Genomic DNA, 25,808 nt, shown 5'->3' on the forward strand with positions numbered 1-25,808 from the left:
ATTTTCAGTATATTTCTCTTAAATTTATTTTTTATGATTTCTTTTAGAATTACTTTAATAAACAATTATCAATTTGATTAATAATTTTTGTAATCAATGAGATATTGATTATGCTGATCAATTGTTGATACATATTCATTCGGTTATCAACGTTTTTTAGGGGTTGGGCAAGGGGTTGATCAAGGCTTAAGCAAGGGGTTGAACCTATTGCTTTAAACAGCAGTGAAATTTCTTAATCTTCAGATATGTTCTCTCCATCTTCCATATTTAGATTTTTAAATTAAAAACAAAAACATTTCAAAGCACCTTCATATTTTTTTTTTTCCCCTAAAATCTTTTGAATCTGCAGCAGTTAAAAATGTATTACTTTCCTGTGGTAGAGGACACATTCCCCATAATATGAAACAGAACATAACAAATCAATTCAAAAGCTTTCTTTCATTAAATGTTATCTGAAGAGTTGAAAGATAATGGAATTAATGAAATAATGCATCTCAATGAAATTTTTCTTGGGAGGGGTGCAAAAAAAAAAAAAAAAAAAAAAAAAAAACTGAAATCATGATGTAAATTCTGAAGCAAACTGCATTTCATATAACAACTTATGGTTGGATCTTAGCAGAGACCACACCCTTGGCACGAATCGATGTGTACATGGACAAATCATGGGAATGTGCAATGCCAAGTTTGTGCAATTTTGAGATGTTTTTTTTAAGTGAAAATAGTTCGATGTGTACATGGATACCGAGTTTGTGCAATTTTTTGACTTGTTATTTTCAAGTTGGCGATTCTGCCCTTTCCCAGTTTGTCGCCAAGGGTGTGGGCTCTCCTAGGATTTCACCCAACTTATATATTTTTTATGAATTCTCAAATAATAATTTTTGATCAGCACTGCAAATTAAAAATTTTTATGATGAATCACACACGTTTATATACATTACAATCATAAATCAGTCTTGTACAAATATCAAATACATCGATTTATAATATGAATTAAAATTGAAAATGAGAAAGGAAAGTTTATAAATCAAACATTTTTAATATTAACAGAATACAATTTCAACAACTTACAGATGCTAATGTAATTTATAAAATTAATTTCATTATTTTCCATCAGCTTCTACAATCAAAGCTATAAACTTGCTTGGTTTATAATACATTATTGTTCAATTACAAAATATTAAATATATTCTACAATCACTTAAATTCTATTATTCAATAAAAATACTAATGATGAAATAAAATTCAGCAATCATTTAGTTTGCAATCTACTATTTTTGGTTAGTTATTTCTTGAATAGCACTCTTAAAATGCTATTTTCAAATTTGAACGTGCAATAAAATGGCAGAAAAAAGAAATGGGCTAATCTTTACTGAACGGTAGCCCTTGGTTTTTTTCTGAAAAAAATCGACAAGCTGTATTGGCTGTTCATGAAATCTGGAAGCCCGCTGCGCTTTTTTTGTAATACAGTCAAAAGTCTTTAATTCGGAATGATCTATAATCCAGATCTCAGAGCTACAAACTTTCTGTGCATGCGTAAACATTATGCGTTTACACATGCGCGTTTAATGTATAACGGATGGTATAAGATAAGCTAAAATTATCTACTTATCTATTTCAGTTAATAATGCAGATTCCGTTGTTCCTTAATCTTCTAATTGGATACGGCTTATTATTTTTTGCAGACTGTTAGAGCAATTTTATAAAAGTAAACTTGAACTTTCGATTATGTCAAAAAGTGGAATTGCTGCAAAAAATGGATAAAGGCAGTGTCGTAGTTAGGGTGAGGCAAGGGGGGACATCTGTCCCCATGCTCAGCATTCAGGGGACGCCAAACTGATGTTATGAAATTTTAGAATAAAATGTTTTCCATTCTTGGCACAGAGAAAGGGGCGCAAAATCGTCACTTGTCCCCGGGCGGCGAAAACCCTAGCTACGCCTCTGGATAAAGGCATATCCTTTGTTTCTCTAACCATTCCGAAATCTGTTTATCAATTTCATGCTGATCTGCGTGGGGGGAGGGGTACGTCGCGGCATGCAATGAATTGGAAGTTGATCTGTCAGTGCTATCCTTATCTTCAGGGCAGATGTTTTTATTTTATTTGGCTTATAATTCCTTACTAAATGTAGTATTTCATCTCGATATACTCCATCTTTGATATGATTTAAATCAAATTCCTCGTCATTATAAATATCACGAGTACTCATTAAATAGTTTTCTGGTTGCAATTTCCTTCGACTATGCGTAATGTATGCTTTACGCATGCACCTGTTGAAAGAAATGTTTAACAAAGTAAACAAATAAATATTAAGCTTATTTTTTGAAAATTTTGATACCCTTTAGATCATAAATTATGGTTTCATATTTTTAATTTTATAATTTCTGCATGCCATCTTACCAGATTTAAACGGATGATCTATAATCCAGAAAAACCGATAGTCCGGAATCGCCGAAGTCCCGACGAGTCCGGATTAAAGACTTTTGACTGTAGTAACCCTTTCATAGGGACCCAGGGTTTTGGTTCTTAATATGGCATGGTCTTGGATTTTGAGCTTGCTATTATTTTGCTGTGGGTACCATCATTTGAGTATGTCTGAGGTGGGTAAGAGGATGAATGTTGATTAACAGCAGATGACCCAAACGAAGAAAAATTTAATTGAATTACCTGGAGGATGGAGGAGGTGGTGGTGGGAAGCCTAACGCATGTGAAAAAAAAAGTACGTTAAAAAATTTGATATTTTTTATTTATTCATCTCTCTGTGTTAATTTTTTAAAAGATTTATTATTTAATGTTTTTATGTTAAGGAAATATGTATTTTTTGGTTATTTATTCCTCTCTGTTTGTGTATTTTTGGTTATTTATTCGCCTCTGTGTAATAAGACAGCAACGAATTTTTCTGGTTACCATGATAGTCTTAACTTTGTTTTAGCTTCCTGATTTTGTTCAAGTGAAAATAGACCTATGTTACAAAGTTAAGGCAGTAAGACTCAATGATACAAAATTAAGGCAGTGCGCAATGCCTAGTTTCTGCAATTCTCTGATGTTTTTTGGATGAAGTGCAAAATTGCCCACTTATTTGGTGCATTTTGTTTGGCGCTTTTTACAAAAGCAAGAAGACTTGGATTTTTGTCAATTTTCTTTGACTTTTAAAGTGAAAATAGATTGATATGTACATGGACAAAATCAAGGGAGTGCACAATGTCGAGTTTGTGCAATTCTCTGATTTTTTTTACGAGAAAATAGGTGGATGTGTACGTGAATACCGAGTTTGTGCAATTCTTAAAAACACGCCAAGCAGTAGGTGATTCTGCACTTTCCCTGTTTTTTAAGTGAAAATAGATTTGATGTGTACATGGACAAAGTTAAAGAAATGTGCAATGCCTAGTTTATGCAATTCTCTGATGTTTTCTTAAGTGAAAATAGGTCCATGTGTACATGGACAGTGAGTTTGTGTAAGTCTTTGACTTCTTATTTTGGTTTTGAGCAGCAGCTATCTTGAAACTGCTGCCGATCCTTCCTGGCACCAATCTTGGCGTCAAAAAGGAAACTATTAGCCAAGGAATATCATAGAGTCAATTTTGGTTGATCTTTACATTATGGTAACTTGGCGTTTTTTTGGCGAAAATTTGGTGACCAACTCTCCTACAGCAACCCTCTATTTTTTTTTCCCGCCGCCATTTTGTCTTCACCAACTAAAGACATGTTTCTTTTCTTTTTATCTACTGAACACTTCTTCCAACAATCTACTAACCGAATTACACTTATGCTAGAAATTTTATCTAACAAAACTGCTTAATCATGACAAATATTCACTGCAAAATTGGGAAAAAGTGCACAATACCATACTCCTTACGCGTTTTTCAAAATAACACATACACATAAACCATGTACACGCCGACTTATTTTTACTTAAAAAAACATCCCAGAATTGCACAAAAATGGCATTGCGCACACTCTTCACTATATCCATGTACACTGCTTTTTTCTCATAAATTAGAAAAATTTCACGAAAATACATGACAATTTTCTTCATCTTTAAACCCGGTAAAAAGAACATATATGAAATTACCTGATCGCGAAAAAGTATTTACCCTTTCCAAATATGAACATTTCCACATATAAAATAAATAAAATATCCAAAAAATTTTACCTCTAAATCATCTATTACATTATACACGTCACCAACGAATTCGTACCGCAACCAAATACTTAGTGTCAGATATTTAAATTATTTCCATGCACGTTTACTTCAACTAAAACGTATACCAAATTCCTACAAACATAAAATTCACAAAATAACTATCATTTAATTAAAATATAATTAAATTCAAAAACACTACTTAAAATATAAATGAGCACATACATTAAATTAATACATATAAATACCCATTTCGAATTCACTTTAGTTACGGCCATGGGATCCAAAAATTCACGAACACTGTTTCACACAACACAGAATAAAAACCAAATACAAAATTTCCAGATTTTTTCCCGATTTCCCCCCTTTTCCGATTAAAGAACCGTAATTCGTCCATTAATATCACATGACATATCCCATGATCTCTCATTTCCCTCACACAAAATAATGCGTAATCGGAACTGAGTACTGCTCACATTATTACCAAAGTCCCAGGTAGTAACCTTTATTGCCTCCAAAATGTCGCCAAACTACCAGTTACCATATTGTAAAGATCAACCACAATTTTTACCACAAAATGATTAAAACAACAATCAATTTTAAAGCCATCATCTAAAAAATAACTAACTAAAAGTAGTAGATTGCATACTACAGTCAAAAGTCGTTAATTCGGACACCCATAATTCGGAATGATCCATAATCCGGACCTCAAAGCTAAAAACATTCTGCGCATGCGGCACGTCAACAAATGCGCATAGGCATTTAAGCGTGTGCACAAGACCTTTTACCACTGCGCATATGCACGTGCGCAAGCGCAGAATACGTTTTCGCGTGCGCGTTTTATGTATAACGGACGGTATAATCTAAAATTATCTAATTATCTATTTCAGTTAATGTTGATGATTGCGTTGTTTCTTAATCTTTGAATTGGATCTGGCTTATTATTTTTTGCAGACTGTAAGAGCAATTTTATAAAAGTAAACTTGAACTTTCGATTATGTCAAATAGAATTTCCCGATTCTGGAGCTTCCAAAGGATCGTACAAAACGAAAGTATGTTTCGATGTCCAACAAACAAAAAGTGGAATTGCTGCAAAAAATGGATAAAGACATGAAGAATGTGACAGAGAGGTTAGTGAAAACAAAAAAATTTCGATTGACAAGTTAGTCGGTATTCTCGGCACAACAATTAACGGGACTTGAACAGCGGAACTTTGTAACTGAACAAGAAATTGTGTCTGTTTATAGAATTAAAGAGAAAGTATTATCACATAAAACGAAGCAACTTAAAATAACTTACATTGAAAGAAATGTTTAATAAAGTAAACAAATAAATATTAAGCTTTTTTGTAAATTTTGATACCCTTTAGATTATAACTGTTCTTTATTTCATAAATTAAGATTTCATATTTTTAATTTTAGAATTTCTGCATGCCATCTTACGAGATTTAAACTGATGATCCATAATCCGGAATCGCCGAAGTCCCGACGAGTCCGGATTAACGACTTTTGACTGTACAAGATTATTCAAAATTATCTTTTGAACACAAAAGCTCTCTTATTTTAAAAGTTTCCTTCGGACACTTTAAAATATATCAGAGATTCTAAAATGAACTAATATGACATTCACAGAATATCAGTAAAAATAGATGTTACAAGTCATTTTCAATAATATTGATAGGTACACAGATAAAATATTAAGCACTATCACTATTAACCTACATTTTATTGCTACTCATTGAACAACTTGCTTATTGTTCTTTACATTAAAAAATTTCTTATTGTTCCTTAGATTAAAAAAGAGACTCCAGCACTAGATAGGGATAGGGCAGTGCAGCACAGAAGCCCTTTCAGCCAAAATGGCATAGCTTAACTCTTTCGCATTGAAGTCGCCCGTAACACCCGTTCATTCAGGCAACAGCAAACTGCTCCAACGCCTCGTTTATTTTGCACCTAGTGCTTTCCCCCTCCACGTTAGTGTATGGCTCATTGGTTTCTCGAGTTGTTTAGAGACATATCAATCATTCTTTTGAAGCAACTAAAGGAGACATATGGAAAGCTATTAACGTTCGCAGGTGCAATCCGGCTCTAAGGTGAAACTGCAAACAATGGATGAAACCGCTGAAAAACCCCCACGAGAGAAACAGTCATTTCACTTAAGTAGGTTATTGTCAATGCTGTAGCTATCTACCAGGCAGGGGGAAAGGAAAACTATTCCAAGACAAATTCGTAAACACGGGCGTTTTCGATGTTTGATGAAAACAGATTTGGTCGTCTCTCGATGCGAAAGAGTTAAAGATGGCAATTAACCTTTAACAGTTGATGATAGTCTCTTAGCATTTTATATGCATTACTTATGTCTATTACTAAACATTATATATCATATTTAGAGCTCAATGATACGCTGTGCAGGATTAACATATATCAAAAAGCAACAATTCTGTAAAAAAAGTACATTTAAATATGTGTTTTGATATTTCAGACACATATAAAATTTGGATTGAGTTTTAATCACAAATCAAACTGGATTTTTTTATAGAATTATTTAATATTAAATAAAACTAAAAACTTGATTAGTACATATATGTAAAATAGCAGGCCGAACTTTTATCAAAGATCAATGAATACATCTTTAGCTACAAGTAAAAACCTTTAATTAATTTTCATTATAAAACAAATAGTACTGCTAGATTTAAATTACAAAACAGTACACATTTTCTAAGCGCAAGACTTCAGATGAGCCACAGGTGGTTTAATCAGATTATGCGAACGTAGAGACTCACCTAGTTTTCTTCTAGCCTCATCAAGTTCAGATATTTGGGATTCAAAGTGATTATATAATACACCAAAAGTAATCAAAGTAATAAGAGCAATCAATACTAAAATTCTTCCCTGCAACATTCTTGAACTGAACATGTAAACACATTCTCTGGCCATCTAGCCGGGGTAACGAAAAAATGTGAAAAACATTCATGAACTTCTCTGAAAGTGGGAATAAATATACCTAAAAAAATTTGTCACATAGCTGTTTAACTAATGAATAATTTACTTTGTTTCTACGTGAGTAAGCTTGTAAATAGATTTTTTCTTTGAAAATACATTTATGAATAAAATGTAATCAATTAAGAAGACGGCGAAACTTTCAATCAATAAATAAATAATTAAAATCTTAAGTCGGAAAGGAAAATGATGAAAATTATTCGTAACAGTTATTACACGTATCGTAGCGCTGACAAATTGGACACCAGCCAACAACTGAACAAATAAACAATCCCACTCTTATAATGAAAGCGGAGATTCCACACAGCTTGAATTTCATGCGATCCACCTGGATGCCTAGGCAAAGAATGTCTTTGTAAAGAAGGAAAAGCTCCATAGACGTAATGTAAACCAATTTGTTTTCTACGGCACTAGACAGGGAAAAGGGAGAAAGAAGAGGGAATACATATTCTTTGGCCTAGGCTGATGCCCTATAGTTTCAAGAAAGCAACTTATCTGAGATATAGTAATTTTTTTTATTTAAGTTTTGAAGATTTTCACGCACTATAAATCCAAGCCTCAAAGCTGTTTAACTAAATCTATGTTATCACATAAAAATATCGGTTGATTTCCGTAGTTTTCCCATTTGTGTAACATGAATATGAGCAATTACTGGCTCGCTATCAGAAATTCCTCTTCGAAATCATCTCTTCCCTTAAATACACTTGGTGTTCTTTTTGGTATTCAGATAACATAACCCGTAAATATAATCTGTAACTTTACCGTTCGACTGCAAAATTTAAGGACAGTTTTCAAGACAGCTTTAAGTGAAATCTTTTTTAACTCTTCTAACAAATAAAATCGCCGACGTGTTGGAATTCACCACAATGCTATATTGTATTTTGTACATATTCTGATACAACTCTAAAACACAGGCAAGTGTTGAAAGATCAGGAAGTTCTCTTAATTTTAAATCTTAATAAAAAACGACTCGATATAAAATATTTTATGATCTTTTACGAAAGCTTCTCAGCTCAAAGCAGATAGCACTCTTTCCCTTTGCCATCATATATGAACTCGAGAAACAGAGCTAAAAAATATTAAAATTTAAATAGAAGTAAAATTTAAAAAATACAGCAGGTTTCTCATGCAACAAGAAAGCTAGAAATTCTTATACCTTTTATATATTGGTCGGAGGATATTTTCCATAAAATCATTTATTAATTTTTTATACTTGGCATCAAGCCGTTTAAGCGCGTTTGTGGTGTTTGTATTTTTTATTCGTTTTGTTATGTCAAACGGTATTGCCTTTTAACGGAAATTTTTGTATTCAAGAATAAATGTACAGACTTAGTGATCATTTTTATTATAGAATTCGCGATATTGTGGAAAATAGGTGATTGTTAGAGAATATAATTGCAAAGTAAGTGGTATACATATATAGGAGAATTGTGTTACGATTTCATCTATTGTGGACATAATTCTGCCGGAATGTTGAAATGTGAGTATTATTTTGCTGATTTTTTTTGCTTTAATGATCCTTTAAAAAACATGTTTGTTGAAAGTTTCTTTGTATATATGCGTATATATAATGATCATATAAAAAAAGTGTACTCTGTATTGAAAACTTTTCGTCTTGTTCTCTTACTAATCGGCTTTCCAGTAATGTGACTTTCTCGTAAAATTATCATATTCCTATTTTGATTTTTCATTTCGTAGGCCGTTCAATGTGTTATGCAGGATTTCTCATATTTCGATTTATTTAGAAATTGTAGTTGGATGAGTATTTAGATAAAAGTTTTTTTCAGTTCCATTATCATTTGATAGAAAGATATTTCGACATTTCTAAAATTTGGTATTCAACTTGCATTTTAATAATAGTGTAAATTATTAGCCTATTAATTATTCTTGTATCCAAAAAATTGGTTTTAATTGTTTACCAAATTAATTGGTAAAATTTGCATCAAATTAATATTTATTATGGAAATTTCTATAAAGGTTTCTGTCATTTCATCCCTAAAGTAGTATAATTTGTACTTATAATGCAGTGAGTATAAAAAGATTTCTGACTCTTTAATTACATATAATTGTAAAAATAAAAGGTTTGGTTTAATCCTAGTATCCGGTGCACACGGGATTTGGCTACTTTTATGATGAGCAGTAAAAACGGGGCATATACGATGAGTATTAAACGGGTATTCAAAGAATATATATAGTTATACATAGTATATGGTGTATAGTATATACATAGACTTTCTTTGGGTCATTTTTGGTGTTGGCGATAATTTTCAAAATCACGCCAAGGCTGCACCGTATACTAGGATTTTACCAAAGGTTTAATCTTAGTATCCGGTGCACACGGGATTTGGCTACTTTTGGCAACTTTATGATGAGCAGTAAAAACGGGACATGTACGATGAGTAGTTAACGGGTCGTTAAAAGAAAATATATAGTTAAACATAGTATATACTATGTATATAGTATATATACTATGTGTGTATATACATATACTATGTGTGTATAGTATATATATAGCCGTCCTTTATCTCATTTTTGGTGTTGGCGATAATTTTCAAAGTCGTGCCAAGGCTGCACTGTATACTAGGATTTTACCACATAAAACATTGTAATTATGTTCTATTCTAGTTTTGCACTTGGAATTTTACAAGTATCTATTGTAGATATAATTCGGCTTAACTTTCAGAGAAAGTAAAGTAGGAAAAAAATTAAACTTGAAGAGGCATCCAGTATGAGAGAAATAAGGAAATTCCAATGTACAAAGATATTTTTGTTGCTCAGTTTTTTTTATAAATGTGGTATTCCATTATCTGGCAGTTAGCATCCATGCGTATAGAATATATAAAGCAAAATTCTAATGAATTCGTAACGACCCCTCAAATCTCAATTTAAATTTGGTTATATCCCCTTTCTATCTTAGAAAACAGTAACATGTTTATAATAAATCTCTTTGAACTCTATCATTTCCAAATTAATTGCTGTCGTATGATTTTCATATAATGCTCATGTACCTACATAATGCAAAAAAAATCTTTCACCCAATAATGACATTAAAATTTGCTAACCAAAATCTTTATTGAACATTGGTTTCCGTTCCTTCCTTACATTGCTATATTGTGTTCATTATTCAGTGAAATTATATCTTAATAAAAATTATAACCAGTGCCATCTATGTCTTCATATTTTTTTATCATCTTACTCCTTAAGAAAGTTCACATTTCATCTTATTACTTGCTGCATAATGCATATAATCGGTAAACAGTATATGAAATGCCTATATTGTGTTGAATAGTTAATACTATTTACATGATAAAGTCGGAGGTTAAAAAGAATGTTCATAGTAAAATGTGTATAGTTATTGTTGCTACCAGACAGGTTTTTCATAGATATTATGATGAAATAAAATAAATTTGCAAAAATATTTGTATTTTATTTCAACAGCTAATAAATGTAACTTCAAACCCATCCCTGGGCTAGAAGTGACAAAAAGTGTAATTTTGAATTTCTAACCTCCAAATATTGCAAAGTGAATATGACAGTTTTAGTTCAGTATTTAATTTTGATTTTAATTATTCACAGTAAGTAATGTGCTTCTTGCAGTCAAGGTCTGGAAAGATTACTGAAAAATTGGCCTGTTATCACCCTTTATTTTGAAATTTCTGATAGAACAGTGTAAACAGAATTATTTAAATTTTCTACTTTTGATCCAAGAAGTCTTTCTCTTAATAGGTTTATTTTCCCTATGTTTCTTTATCTTTTCACTAGATACAAGTATTGAAGCAAGCCAAGATATTAAAAAATAACAATTTATTAAAAGATTCATCTTATAAGTCTCAGTGTACCATACATAACTCAGTGAATGCCTAAATCATAAAAACTCTGCCGTACTGTCTTTGGTGCCGTCCCTTATGTTATGCACTCTAATTACAAGCAGTTCTTTAGAAAACAGAGATCTTAATTAAATTTGAAAATTCTGAAATGAAGAGGAAACTCATTGAAGAAAAAAATTTATTTTGTGAAGACAGAGAGAATTATTCTCCAAAGGTGCATTGTTGAAACATTAATAAATTAGACAATGAAGAAGAGACTAGTGGGAATATTGATTTGTATATTGAAACCAATTAACTTAGAAAAGAAGCTAAAGAGAAGGAAATTCATGTAAATTAGCTAAAATGTGTGGAACATTTTTAAATAAAAAAGGTGTATAAATATTTTCTTGTTGCTACAAAGCATAAATGTTTTTAATGTATACTAATATCATAAATCATATCTGCTGTGAAATGTTTGTAATGCTTTTCCAATAGATATATTTTAGAAATTAAAAAAAAAGTAATAGTAACCATATAAATCTGTTATGACTAAGGATATCTAACTATGTAAGTTAATTATTTGTAACTGACTGCTCAATTTTAGAAGTTATTTCTACTTGTTAAGGTCAGTTATAATCTTTCTTTAAGAGCGTTTAATACCCCTTTCTCATGTTGATTTTTAATAACAGATAGCGCTACAAACGTTGAGCGATAAAGACTCAAATCTGTAAGACTACCTACAGCCTGGTTACTACGGCAACGAAGCTTTCCTTCCACCGTACTCGTTTGGCGGGAAAATGAGTAAGCCATAAAACACTTCCCCTCAGTTGAACTAAAAACCTGCTGTCATTTCTTCCGTCCGTGACTCAGACTGCAGGGTATGTTTTGAACAGGAATAGAACTTTTCCACTTTTGTGTTGAATGAAAGATATCTGTGAGATACGTGCAGCAGTCGCTATTTCTTTTCGCAAAATTTGTTCATCACACTTTTCAATGTTGCGTAATGTTTTGTAATTTGCCGTTATTCTGCGGAAGAAAACAGTTTTTAAAAATACTAGATTTTTAAGCATTTCGGTAATTTCATAAAAATTATATATAAATGATTTTATACTTGATGATATGTATATACATATATAGCATGCACATAATATTCCATTTACTCATCCATCCATAATATTTCATAAATTACCATCCATAATATTCCATAAATATGTGTTAGCACTTTCCAGAGCTTTATATATATTTTTTACTTGTATTATAAAATCGTATAACACTCCTAACTATTATTTTTTTACTTCAAAAGTGGATAAATCATTATGAAATTTTTCTAGTACACGGAGAAATGGTCTATGTATCCATACACATAAACTTAGTAAAAGATACTATTCTTGATTGAATATCTTTGGCAGCAATATCAAGATGCAACGAAAATTCGAAATCAATTAATAACATGCATTTTATTACAAAAACACTAGCAGGACGTATTATTTGCACAAAAAACTTAGTGTGGAAATAATTTGCGGCACATTATCTGAGATCCGCTTTGAATAAAAACTACATAAAGTTTTATAATGAACAATCAGTTTCAAGATTTCACTTGATACTGAAATGCATAAAATCAAATTGCGTTTCTATGTTTCAGGTTTATAAAATACAGCTGATAATTGAAGGGGTAATGTACAAGTTGATAATACATGATAAGGGGGAAGAAATTCCTAAATTACAAAATTGAATATTATATTTTAGTAAAGTAAAATGATACATATTATAGATACATCCTAAAAAATGATAATATTTATATATATATATTGTATATCATTGTATATCGTATAAATATGTAAGATAAAAATGTATAAATCAGAATTATAATATAACTATAAACATTAATTCTTCCTCTCTGTTCTAAAATAGTAATAACTTATCTGCATTGCGTCATTCAGATTAATCATGCGATCTTACGTAACCTTTAATACCAGATGCCTCTTGACAACCAATCACCGAATTGTAAACCAAAACTTTTCTCTTCGCGTGCTTCCATCTTTCATAACTACGCACTTCAGCTTTTGCTCTGTGCTCTGCTAAGATGTAATTTCATTGGCTTGCTTTCTATCCCAACAATATCAAAAATGTAAATCTTCTGTGGAAAGGCACGACTAGAGTGCCAAGTGATTGTGGCCACAAATATCAACTGGAAATAAAAATGGAAGTAAAACTGCCTCGACTGCCAAGTTCTTTAGATGTTACCAAGTTTGATTACTAGCATACTACGCAATCAAAATCTTCTTCAATATGGGTCTAATCACGCATCTACAGTGTTCCGTCATTTCCTTTGCTTTTATTATTACATATATATATATTATATATTTATATGTATATGTACTCTTTTCCGGATGCAACTGTAATTACGTACTGAGCTGGTTTATCATCTTCCTGTAGCGATTTTCATTGAACAGGAACAAATAGGAAACAGAATATTGAAAATTGAATTTGTTTTGAGCATTAGTAATTTATATATGTTAGATTGACTAAAAAGAGTATATTCATGCATAACGTATAAATAAGCAAAGTGAATACTTTTTGGCAATCACCTTTCTAGGATGATCATTTTTGAAAATAACCAGTGCTGTTGATAACATAAACACTGGTACGATCTATCTGCCTAAGGGAAAGGATGCCTTCGTGGAAGACTTTCTAAGGGGAATTGACTCCTATACACGTTACACAGGGTAAAACCACGAAAGCGCAGCCAGTCGGACCGAGCTACTGGTGTTCAGCTACTTTACTGCTTCGTGCCTCATTTCAAAGTGGATTCGCTATATATGAAACAGATCAATGTGCTGTTACCGTATTTAGCAGCCTGCCTTTTTCCTTGACCTACCATAAAAAATAAAATAGCAAAATTATAACAGCATTTCTAAAAAGATGCTTTGCTATATTCTCATTAAATCTTTATCATTCTGCGCTACTAAAAACGAAGTACAATTATTTCAAATTCAAAATTTTATAACATTACTTTACAGAAAGTGATCTCATGTCTTCCAAAAATGAAATCCCACATCTGTTTCTATCCAAGCGCTTACTTTCTAGACAAAGTAATTTCAGTGTAACGTACGTTCAGTTTTATCTAACTTTGAACGAGAAAAAAAAAAAAAAAAAAACTATGTACATAACAGGCAAAGATATTAACAGCACATAAATTTACTCAATTATATTGGATTACCAGAGGAGAAAAAAATAATCTGATGAGATAATTCTCTGAAAATTCATAAACGCTAAATTAAGAATAAATTTTATAAAATGTTTGCTAATGAATACATGTATTTGCATAGTAAGTTTCCTTTTTTAAAAATTTTTCCATGTTTATCAGAGTGTCGTATTTAACTTCACAATTATACTCCGAAATTTCATTGCTGTAGATTGCATGATTACCAATATATAATCCTTCTAGTAACCAGGGCCAGTATTAGAGGTTTTTGCTGCTCAATACAATATCTGTTGCTCTTACTTCTGCCACGCGCCGCCAGTGGCTGAGTGGTTAAGAATATTGATTACTGGAAGTTAGACCTGGTTTCGGTTCGATCCCAGGCGAACCAGCTGGCTGCATGGTTTGTTTTCCTGTTGTGCAATATGAATACGAGCCAGTTTCCTTCAGCAATTAGGCTCACCCGCGCCCAAGCGGTTAAATCGCTGAACACTGGTAGTTCTGACCTGGGTTCGAATCAAGGCGAACGGGCTGGCTACATGGGCGTTTTCATAATCTTCCCCGTGTGTAACGTGTATGGGGAGCTTTGCTATAAACTAAACTAAGCCTTCAGAAACTTCCTCCACGAAGGCATCTGCTATCTGCCACCTCGTGGCTTTGCTATATTCAAAGAGCCTAACCCAATTCTAGCTCTCTAAATTCTAGCGGGCGAGCGCTAAAGTCGCCTATTACAGGTAGTTCAACCTCGGCACATTCTCTGAGTTCAGCTTTGAATGAAAACAACATAAAGTGTTATAATGAACGATTAGTTTAAAAATTTCACTTGATACTGAAATGCATAAAATCAAATTGCGTTTCTACATATCAGATTTATAAAGTACAGCTGATAATTGTAGGAATATCAGGTTCATAAAGTACAGTTGATAAATACATGAGAAGTGGGAAGGAATTCATAAATTACAGAATTTAATGGTTGTAACGAAAATTTTAAGCACGAACGTTCTTCATAAAGTTATGAAAAAAAAAAAAAAAAAAAAGCAGTCAGTACCTTTAGTGCGGGTAGTAATCACTACCAAAAATCTATGCTTTTCTGCCAATGTTTTGGTAGTTTTTCAAAACCTTCGGCCCGGAAACTTGGTGGCCCGAGTCGAAACACAGGTCAACCTCATTTCGGACGTCTTGTGCAGAAGTGAAGATAGGACCAGCAAGATGTAGCTGCAAGTATGAAAAAAAGGTAGAAGTCCGAACGTGCGATGTCGGAGTTATATGGTGGGTGTGGTGAAAGATCTCTTTCGAGTCCGTACAGAGGCCAGCCGGTGAATGCAGACACGTATGGTATTATCTTGATGGAACGTTACCTTTCTGCGCCGGAACTCAATTCGACTCTTTTCCTTGATAGCAGCGTCAACATGCACTAGCATCTCGTTGTATCCTTTACTGTCAAGGGTTTTACCTTTTTCCATATACTATTTGTGATTAATACCATGGCAATCCCACCAAATACAAAAGAATGATCTTTTTGTTAGTCAAATTACGCTTTACGATGCTGCCGACGGACTCACGGGCGCAGATCAACTAAATTTTTGGCCTGTGTTGTTGAAATAAATTTATTTTTCAGCACAAGTGACTATCTGGTCCAGAACTTTAACTTTGCGTTGATATTCGAGAAGAATAGTACAGGCTCGAACACGTCTGACCTTATCTGCTTGAGTCAGCTCATGCGGCACACAGCTGACGTTTATGTGATGCATAGTGCGACTAATGGAGAGATTCATTTTTATGGATCTCACCAGATCCAAAGCATGATCTTTTCGTTAGTCAAATTACGCTTTGGGACGCTGCCGACAGGCTCACCGGGTGGAGACCAGCTCTCTTTTCGACCTGTATTGTTTGTGTAAACTTGTCTAACTTTGAACGAAAAAAAAAAACTATGTATATAACACGCAAAGATATTACAGAACATAAATTTACTCAATTTTATTGGATTACCAGAGGAGGAAAAAATACTCAGATAACTCTCTTAGAATTCTTAAACGCTAAATTAAGAATAAATTTTATAAAATGTTTACTAATAAATACAAATATTTTAAATAATAAATTTTTCCATCTCTACATATACCACGTTTATCGGAGTGTGGCATTTGACTTTACAATTAAGCTCCGAAATTTCCTTGTTGTAGATTGGATGATTACCAATATACTTACAAACCTACTAGTAACCAGGGCCACTATTAGGGATTTTTGCTACTCACTACATTATCTGTGGCTCCTACCCACATGCCACCAGTGGCCGAGTGGTTAAGACTACTGAATACTGGAAGTTCGAACTGGTTTGGGTTCGATGCCAGACGAATCAGCTGGTTGCATTGTTTGTTTTCACCGTGTGTAACATGAATACAAGCCAGTTCCCTTCACGAATTAGGCCCTCCCGCGGTAGAGGAATTAAATCGCTGAACACTGGTAGTTCCGACTTGGATTCGAATCAAGGCTAACAGGCCGGCTGCATGGACGTTTTCATAATTTTCTCCATGTGTAACGTGTATGGGGAGCCAATTTCTCTAAGAAAGTTCAACATGAAGGCATCCTACTGTGGTTTGCCATAATAACCTAATCTAAGCCTTCAGAAAATTCCTCCACGAAGGCCTGCCATCTTAAGAAGGTAACCCTCGTGGCTTTGCTACATTCAAAGAGCCTAACGCAATTCTAACAATCAGTTCCTCCCTAAATTCTAGCAAGCGAGCCGCCGAACACTGGTAGTTCATCCGGAGTTCAAGCCTCGATGAACGAGTTGGATGCATGACCAATTTTGGTGTTTTCCAAATTCACCTGCTTTGGCGTAATCAAACTCTATAATTCTAAACAAACTGGCGTTCGGTTCGGCTCCAACGGCTCTAGCACCACGTTCCAAATTATAATTACAGTTCAACAAATAAATGTCTGGCGTATACATTCGAATAATCTAAGTAAAAAAAAAAGGGCTTTTTAATTTCTTCCACAACCTAGCATGCATGCACATAAAGCGAATAAAGAAAAACTTATGGAGTGCAATAGGCTTCTAATCCATAACATATTTAGTTAGTGATCGCCATCATTGGGAGCTATAAATATGCTATATTGACAGGAAGGAGAAAATTTTACTTCCTGAGTGAACTAATTCAGAACTAGTGTTATTTCATCTGTCATCTCAAATTTAGGATGCCAAGTTACGTGACTAACAAAAACCTAGTATTTATATAAAGCTTGATAAAAATCAAAGTTTTGAAGACGGTATATGTGATCACGTTCGGTTGATTACCATTATGATCAGCAAATAACAACAGCAATTTACTGATGTCTTTCTTATCTTTATATTCAGATGTAGTTTTCAGAGCAACTAGAGAAAATTTATTAATTACTTTTATTATTTTTGATACTTTATACGTACGAAAACACATATTTGTAGGAAGAGAGATTTAAATATAATATTCGAACAAATAAAAATAAATCGTGACGTGAAGACCCTAGAGATACGGCTTCTGATTGCTTTTCAAATTTTTACCATATTAGTAACGATATAATCGAATAATCTTTCAAAGATTATTGTTTACCGATTTTAGGTAACGACTAGAAAACATTTTTTCGAGCTTATCCTCAAACAAGTTTGCTATTGGTAATGAATACTGCTGTATCATGAATCAGGTACGGCGCTATGCATTTTGCTGACTTTGTACGCAATAAATTCTGTTGTCAAGTGCCCTTCCCCCAAAATTCTAAAATTTTATTGCTTGATGCTTCGCTGAATTTTACAATTTTGCTGTACCTAAATTCTGCCGTACCGGCAGTGATCATGATTTCAAATCCCCCCTAACCGAGATTTACTGTGTTATCTGAAAAACAGCTCACAAGTTGCTAAGAATAGCTATAAAACTGGTTCCACAGCTTTTAGCAATGGCCTCCCGTTGTGCGTTTGGAAACTCAGCTTTTGAAAGAAAAGGAAGGGGAATAATTTCTCCCTGACTACAGTATAGATCAGGTCCGTGACTTTGAGCTACTGCAAAATGTTCTGAAGTACACTTTTTTCTGTTTCGGCAACATTCATCTTGAGAATTCAACACCTGTTCATTAGCCCTTAGTAATTGACAGAAATGCTTTTAGAAAGTAGTGGGTTCATTGATACCAACAAAATGGTTGGTATCAATGAACCCACTACTTTCTAAAAGCATTTCAAAAATGGTTGGTATCAATGAACTGAAGATACGTTAGTTTCAGTTGTTGGGTTCAAATGAACCTTTCAAATACAGTCAAAAGTCTTTAATCCGGACTCGTCGGGACTTCGGCGATTCCGGATTATCGATTTTTCCGGATTATAGATCATCAGTTTAAATCTGGTAAGATGGCATGCAGAAATTATAAAACTAAAAATATGAAACCGTAATTTATAAAATAATGAGCAATTATGATCTAAAGGGTATCCAAATTTAACAAAAAAGAAGCCTAATATTTATTTGTTTACTTTATTAAACATTTCTTTTAACGCGTGGATGCATAAAGCATACCTTACTCATAGCCGAAATTAGAAAATTGCAACCAGAAAACTATGTGATTTGTATTCGTGATATTTATAATGACGAGGAATTTGATTTAAATCATATCAAAGACGGAGTACATCGAAATTAAATACTACATTTAGTAAGGAATTATAAGCCGACTAAAAAAAAAACATCTGCCCTGAAGATAACGATAGTGTTGACAGATCAACTTCCAGTTCATTGCGCGCCGCGACGTCCCCCCCGCTCAGACCAGCGTGAAATTGATAAACAGATTTCGGAACGGTTAGATAAACAAAGGATATGCTTTTATTCATTTTTTGTAGCAATTCGTTTTTTGTTTGATGGACATCGAAACATACTTTCGTTTTCTAGATCCTTTGGGAGCTCCAGCATCGGAAATTCTATTTGACATAATCGAAAGTTCAAGCTTACTTTTAGAAAATTGCTCTTACAGTCTGCAAAAAATAATAAGCCGGATCCAATTTGAAGATTAAGGAACAATGCAATTATCAACATTAACTGAAATAGATAATTAGATAATTTTAGCTTATACCGTCCGTCATACATTAAACGCGCACGCGAAAACGTATTCTGCACTTGCGCAGATGCATATGCGCAGTCGTAAATGTCTTGCGCACACGAGTAAAACGGCTATGCGCATGCGTCAATGCGGCGCATGCGCAGAAAGATTTTAGCTTTGAGGTCCGGATTATAGATCATTCCGGATTACGGGTGTCCGAATTAACGACTTTTGACTGTACTAAAAAAGTCCTTTTGCATAATCGAAAGGATTTCATCTGAGAATAATTTTTCTACTTAAAAATGAGTTTTGCAGTACTTTTTAAATACTACTTGTATTTTTATTTTCGAAAATTTTCATAAATATTGTAATTAATTATTTCCAATTTTAATAACTCGCAGAAAAAACACAATTTTCAAGAATTTTTTTTATTATGGTTATTCAAACTTATACTAATATACAGCATCTTTTATATTCCTTATACATTTGACACTTTATGCTTCAACCTGCATGTAAGTTTCTCTTCCTTAGTAACTCCTTACCCAGAGACGTCTCAATAAAAGCCAAATCATGCACAAAATTTACACCTGGGAAAAAAAAAATATATATATATATGATAAAATATTTTTAACACCATATACTCGACAACAGAGTACATCACATACCCCCCCCCAAAAAAAAAAGAAATTGCAAGAAATACAAATTTCTAACAGAAAAATGCATTTTCAAACAGCTGAAATTGTTTCACAAATTAATAATGCAGATAGCAAATGTAACATATGGCACTATTGCCACTCAGTGCAATCTCTGCATATCCTAAATTCTGCTGGCTGATGTCTTCGTAAGTTCTGAACATTTTTTTGCCTCTAAATTCTGCTGCTCAGTGCCCTCTGCTAAATTATAAAATTCTGCTATGCACTATTCTCTAAATTCTAAAAATTTTGACTACCACTGGTTGCACAGGCTCTGATCAAAGCAAAGAGGCAAGATGCTACCTGCTGTTGATAAACTGCCTTATAAATACCACAGATCTAAATAAATGTCAGTTTTAAATAAATTAACAATAATAATACACTGGATTATCAGTATATTACTACAAGAAGATGAGTCATCTTCACAACTGCTGCTTCCATGCTCGCAGTCATTTGCTCGTGCAATATTAGTCAGTACTTTGTGTGCCGGAGGTTTCACATGAAGAGCCTCTACACCTGAGTATAAAATGTTCATGTTTCAGTAAACACTGAATTCAGAGGGGCAAGAATAACTCTTTCATGGTGGATACCTCAGTTACCAAATGGCTTTCTAAGGCTCTATTCAAGCCGTTGTATAAATGTCATAATTCCCAACTAACAACGCTTCGTAGTCAGGCCTTGCTATGTCACAAAAACTAGTTTGGGCATTAAGCTTGAAGTTTTCAACTTTGTGTTGACTTGATATAAGAGTCGGCCAATCAGAGCATATACATGAAACCTATTGAGAGAGAAAGCTGTAGACACATACATGCATGCACAAATTTAGCTTCTCTAATTGGCTATGGCTTAGACCCTCTCTCGCAGGTGTGAATGGAACTTCCACATTTTATGCCTTATGATTATGTGTCTATGACATTTATACCATCATCTGAACGGAGCCTTAGGATGGCATACTAAGAAGATGCTATGTCTTGTGGGGATAAGCAATTTATACTCCTAAGCCTAAAAAAAAACTTGAAAAAAAAGATCACATGACTTAAATTTATTTTCTAATTGCTCTAACTTGAGGCACATTACGAGAGGAAAGCAAACGTAGTAATCAGAATTATTTAAAAAATTTTATCCTTATATTTTTCTTAAAAATTCTGTAAAATGATAAAATTTTTGGCTTTCCTCAAATAAATATGTATGGAAAAAATAATAGCCACATAATCACAGATTTCATTTTGTTATATTTTATTAACAAAATTTAAATTGTTAAAAATCTCTTTCATGAAGGGAAAATAAAACATCATGAAAACAATGAAAAAGAAGCAATATTTAAAAAAGATAGTAGGCTTATTGATGAGGCTCCCATCAAAAGAATCGAACCCCAAAATATTTTCATTTGCTTCAGTGTCCCGTCTGAAAATTTCACTGATTGCAATGAATATATTTAAAAAAAAATCTTTTATTTTCAAGTTCTTTCATGCAAAACGTCCAAATTTGGTACAAATCAAATTCATCCCCCCCCCTCTTTTTGATAGCTACAATATTATACTTAACAGTTTTAATAGTTATCAGTATGTAAACAACATAATGTAACACCATAAAAGAAAAACATAAATGATGACATTTTAATTTTGGCATAGAGAAATACATATTTACCTCAAAAGAGAGCTTGCATTTCTACCTTCTACATCAGAGTCAATAACTGAAATGTCCAGATCAGAACTGAGAAGAAAAGAGCCATAATTAGTTTAATTAAGATACAATAACACGCCGACCAAGTATTAATTTAGAAGTCAAGCAACAAAAATCAGCATCATATTTTGAAATATTCACTATTTGAAAATATAACGCTGATTTTGGTTGCTTGACTTCTAAATTAATACATAATTAATTAACCATAATTAAGTAACTATAAGAGTTTCAATATCATGCACAGCTAATATCTATTTTAGAAATAAACCATCTTACCTCAAGAAAGCCTGGTTTGTCTTAGGAACATTAGCTGTAACTTCTGGCGTAGAAAAGTCAAATTTTTCACTTCCAGACCTAAGAATGAAAGAAATAAACTGCTATAACATAATTAAAAAAAACATGAATAAATAAATAACACAGAACAAATTTAAGCATTAAGCTATGTATGACTACCACCCATCTCAGACAGTGCGACAGATATTGTTGTATACTGTTTCGCCATACCTTGTGTAGCTATTATATCATGCTGTATAACCACAGTTTAGAAAAATTACAAAATGTGTTATTTATATCTATCTAAAATGGTACATTACTACATGATTTGTAAGAATAAATTAGAGAGCTCTGTGAATGAAATTCCTTCCAATTAAAAAATGTAGGAATAAAGAAAATGCAGGAATTGCAAATGCAGAAATGAAAAAGGGATTATATTTTTTTTGCACAGAATCCAAATGACATATTTTTCAACATTTTAGAAATTTCAATATTAATTTTAGGGGCCTAAAATATTAGGCCCCTAAAAGCAGAATATAGTTTTTAAATGTTCAGACAATCTTCGTATGAGAATTCCTTTGAGAAGTACACATCTGAACCAAAATTAAAAAACATGTACAAGAACAGAGCTGAGGACTTCTGTTTGCAGAAAGTCTGTCACATAACATATGAAAAGTTTCTTATTGGTAGATTTTTGATCAGACAGATATTTTATTGTTATACAGAGAAAGCATTCACTCCCTTTCTACTAGAGATAATTCAATTTGGACAATGGCAAAAAGGCTAAGCAAGCCTGAGTGTATTGGTCCCATTCTTGGCACTAGTATGGTTTACGCTCAAAATACACGGCAGATATTTTCTAATTACCTGCATCCCAATATCAATTCAATTCAGCTTTTGGTGGAATTTACCATTTGTGACATATTTTTCAAAAACTACACTTCGCGACATGCATGCATGACAAATACACAGAACCATAAATAAACAAGCAATAATATATATTTATATATAAATTTTACTAAATGATCATAAAATGTTCCAACGCTAAAAGAAAGTTTTAATATCCAAGTAAATGACATAATAAAAAAAAGCAAGTTGAACAGCGAGCACATGAATGAAATGTGCATACACCTGTAAAAATATACCATAGGTAACTGACAAAGCATTTCGTAGCAAACATATGACTATAAAATTTCCAATAATACCATGTAATGATGGTGAATTCAATTTAGATCGCAAGAACATGCTCATACTTTTGAAAAGATTCAATTATTTCAGCAATTCCTTGTGAATTGGAATTTACCCTTTCAATATTTCCCAACAATTTAGTGTGAATGGAGGAATAAATTGTTATAAAAGAATTGAACAATTATTAGCATCCCCTCATACACACACACACACACACACACACACAAAAAAAAAAAAAAAAAAAAAAAAAAAAAAACTTACTTTGTAAAAAAAAAATCATCCGGGCAATGATTCTCCTTTCACACAGATGCAGTTGTATCAATAATTTCTGACCTTCAATAAAAAAAAATACGCATATTTTACTTCGGAATTAACTTACTACGAAATCATAAACGCGAGGTAGTCGATATAAAGAATAAATTATTTCTCACCTTTCGAAAACATCCGCTTGTTCGGAATCTTCCACATCTCGGGAATTTAATTTCATATTTTTTTCTTGAGCTCGACGTTTTTGCTGAATTCTGGATTTTTTCTGTCGTCCTTGATATTTTCGCATATTTTTTTGCTAACTGACCACAGTACAAATAAATGTAAACAAAACGAGTGCGGAATAGCAATGCAATAGGGTTGCCGTAAACGTCATTCCGCTGACAGCTGACACTGTTTAGTGAAAACTGTGTATAAAGGAATATATGAAACGCTTCTAAATATTATTTAGAAAAAAATATGATTTATAACTGATATCAAAATCAATTACTTCGTGAATTTTTGCAGAAATAAGATTACAAAGCTAAATTTTAACTCGTAGCGCCATCTATTGATGGCTTTCCAAACTATACATTAAAATTACGTATTTCAAACTAATTTTTTTAAAATATAATATTTAAGTAAATTTCATTTCAAACCTGATTCTAACATTGTGATTCGAAAACTGACGTATTGCTTTATATTTCTGCCAAATTTCACGTGACATAGTTTCTTAATTAGCGATTCTGCGTGTAAACAAATTTTTAGTATTGTAATGCTGCTGTAGTAGACCACCTTAAACCATACTGTGGATGCAAAATACAACACAAAAATGTAAAAATTAACAGAAATGCATAGCACATTGGCTGATGTGAGCAGTGTGTGGTCGGGCGATATCCAGCTGATGAAGGGCATTCAGAACTCCCTGAAGGTAAGAGAGTGTCACCAACTGTATCACATCATTAATATATTTTTGGGCCGTCATAGTGCCCTGAATATGAATTGTGTCCCAAACCATATTCCACAATTGCTGCTAGATTGGGTCTCTACACTCGTATGTGGCGACTAGCATTGGAGAAAGAGAAGCATGGCTCATCCAAGAGCACAACCCTGTGCTATTCTGCCGTCGACTTCGCTCAAGCTCAGCACCATTGCAGATGTTGGTATCTATGATTTGGGGATCAATAGCAGTCTTCTTAACAGACACCACGAGTCCAGGCGACTGCCACCAGTCAATAGCAAATGGTTCTGGTTGATATGGGAACATCCAGGGTGTCTTGAACATACTGCAGAGTGGCTTGTGGGAAAGCCACTGCTTGCCAGTAGAAGCATCAATCCACACATGCTGACATCACTGTGGCTGCACCAGCACCCCTCGCCACATTTCCTTGTTCCAACCATCATTGTCACAGCTAGTGCAATGTGGATGTGTCTAGGTGTGAGTCAGCTGCGATTTGCCGTATGGACCAAGCTGCCCTTCTCAGTCCAATCACAAGGGCCCTCTTAACCCTGCAGCTGTAACGTAGACAGTTCCCTTGTAAGCTGTAACATGGGGTGTCCCTACACCCCCATGATAAAAGCTTACCAAATTTGTATTTGAGGACAGAATAACATAATGCTATTGCTCCAAAACATTTTTTTCCAAACTTTAATGTGAACTAAGTATGAATAACCCAATTAAAATTGTATTATAACATACATAAATGAACAAAAAAACTTTTTTTTTAAAACTTACACCTTCCAAACTTGCTAACTCGATTTCACCATCTGTCACTTGAGGCTGAAGACACTCTGCGCAGGTAGAGGACATATGGCTCATACAGATGACTTTGTAGCACTTTTTACAATAAGTTTTGATTTTAAAAATCTTTAATAATCAATAAGTATTTCTACCCCCACGTTACAGTTGCAGGGTTAATTCAAGAGAAAGCCAAGAAGCACAGAATACTTAATAATTAAGCTTTCTGTGCTTATTACACACATTCTCTGAGGCAAGAAAAAATTTTCTACTATTTCCCTAGCAGAAATAACAGCATGAAAACTGAACATTCTGCACGTTCCTTCCCTTATATCTTCTTCAATGTGTGCTGGAGAGCTGCACATTTCACATTATTCACATAACTTGGTGACATGCTCCTACTCTGAAATTTGCATAATTTTCCGGTCCCTCCTTCTTGGTGTTGTGTTTTCAATGTTGGGTAGTGTATTTATCTTACATATTGTATCTTTGGTACTTTATATAGTATTATAAACATTAGAATGCATTACTGTTCTTACTTTTAAGTATTAAGCATCAACTAATTATTTTGTGATATGCCACATGTTATTGTATTGCTTAATAATGTATCATGTTGCATCCTTAAATTCTTATAAAAAATATTCATTTTCTTCATACAGTACAAAGTCCGTAATCCGGACTCGTTGGGACTTCAGCGATTCCGGATTAGGGGTTTTTCTGGATTATAGATAATCAATTTAAATCTGGTAAGATGGCATGCAGAAATTGTACAGTTAAAAATATGAAACCGTAATT

General features: G+C 33.2%; 2 protein-coding genes and 1 long non-coding RNA gene across 3 annotated transcripts in view; 1 reads left to right on the forward strand and 2 right to left on the reverse strand.

The window, feature by feature from the left end:
• Positions 1-7,508, reverse strand: part of LOC118196759 (heparan sulfate 2-O-sulfotransferase 1-like) — a 39,297-nt gene extending 31,789 nt beyond the window's left edge. Inside the window, exon 1 of the mRNA XM_035368217.2 lies at positions 6,920-7,508. Within this exon, the coding sequence (XP_035224108.1) occupies positions 6,920-7,073 (154 nt within the window). The 5' untranslated portion in view covers positions 7,074-7,508. The remainder of the gene's footprint in view (positions 1-6,919) is intronic.
• Positions 7,509-8,361: 853 nt separating this feature from the next.
• Positions 8,362-25,808, forward strand: part of Set8 (SET domain containing 8) — a 39,329-nt gene continuing 21,882 nt past the window's right edge. The window contains exon 1 of the mRNA XM_085827446.1: positions 8,362-8,616. Coding sequence (XP_085683572.1) covers positions 8,607-8,616 — 10 coding nt within the window. The 5' untranslated portion in view covers positions 8,362-8,606. The remainder of the gene's footprint in view (positions 8,617-25,808) is intronic.
• LOC146993494 (uncharacterized) lies at positions 19,656-24,260 on the reverse strand. The gene is made up of 5 exons (XR_015044358.1): positions 24,222-24,260; positions 23,291-23,325; positions 21,845-21,922; positions 21,533-21,598; positions 19,656-19,780 (listed from the first exon to the last, which is right to left on the reverse strand). It is a non-coding gene; the product is annotated as an uncharacterized LOC146993494 (long non-coding RNA).

Source organism: Stegodyphus dumicola, chromosome 12, assembly GCF_044657685.1.
Source record: "Stegodyphus dumicola isolate Sdum_Otavi_A_Nest chromosome 12, ASM4465768v1".
Taxonomy (NCBI): Eukaryota; Metazoa; Arthropoda; class Arachnida; order Araneae; family Eresidae; genus Stegodyphus; species Stegodyphus dumicola.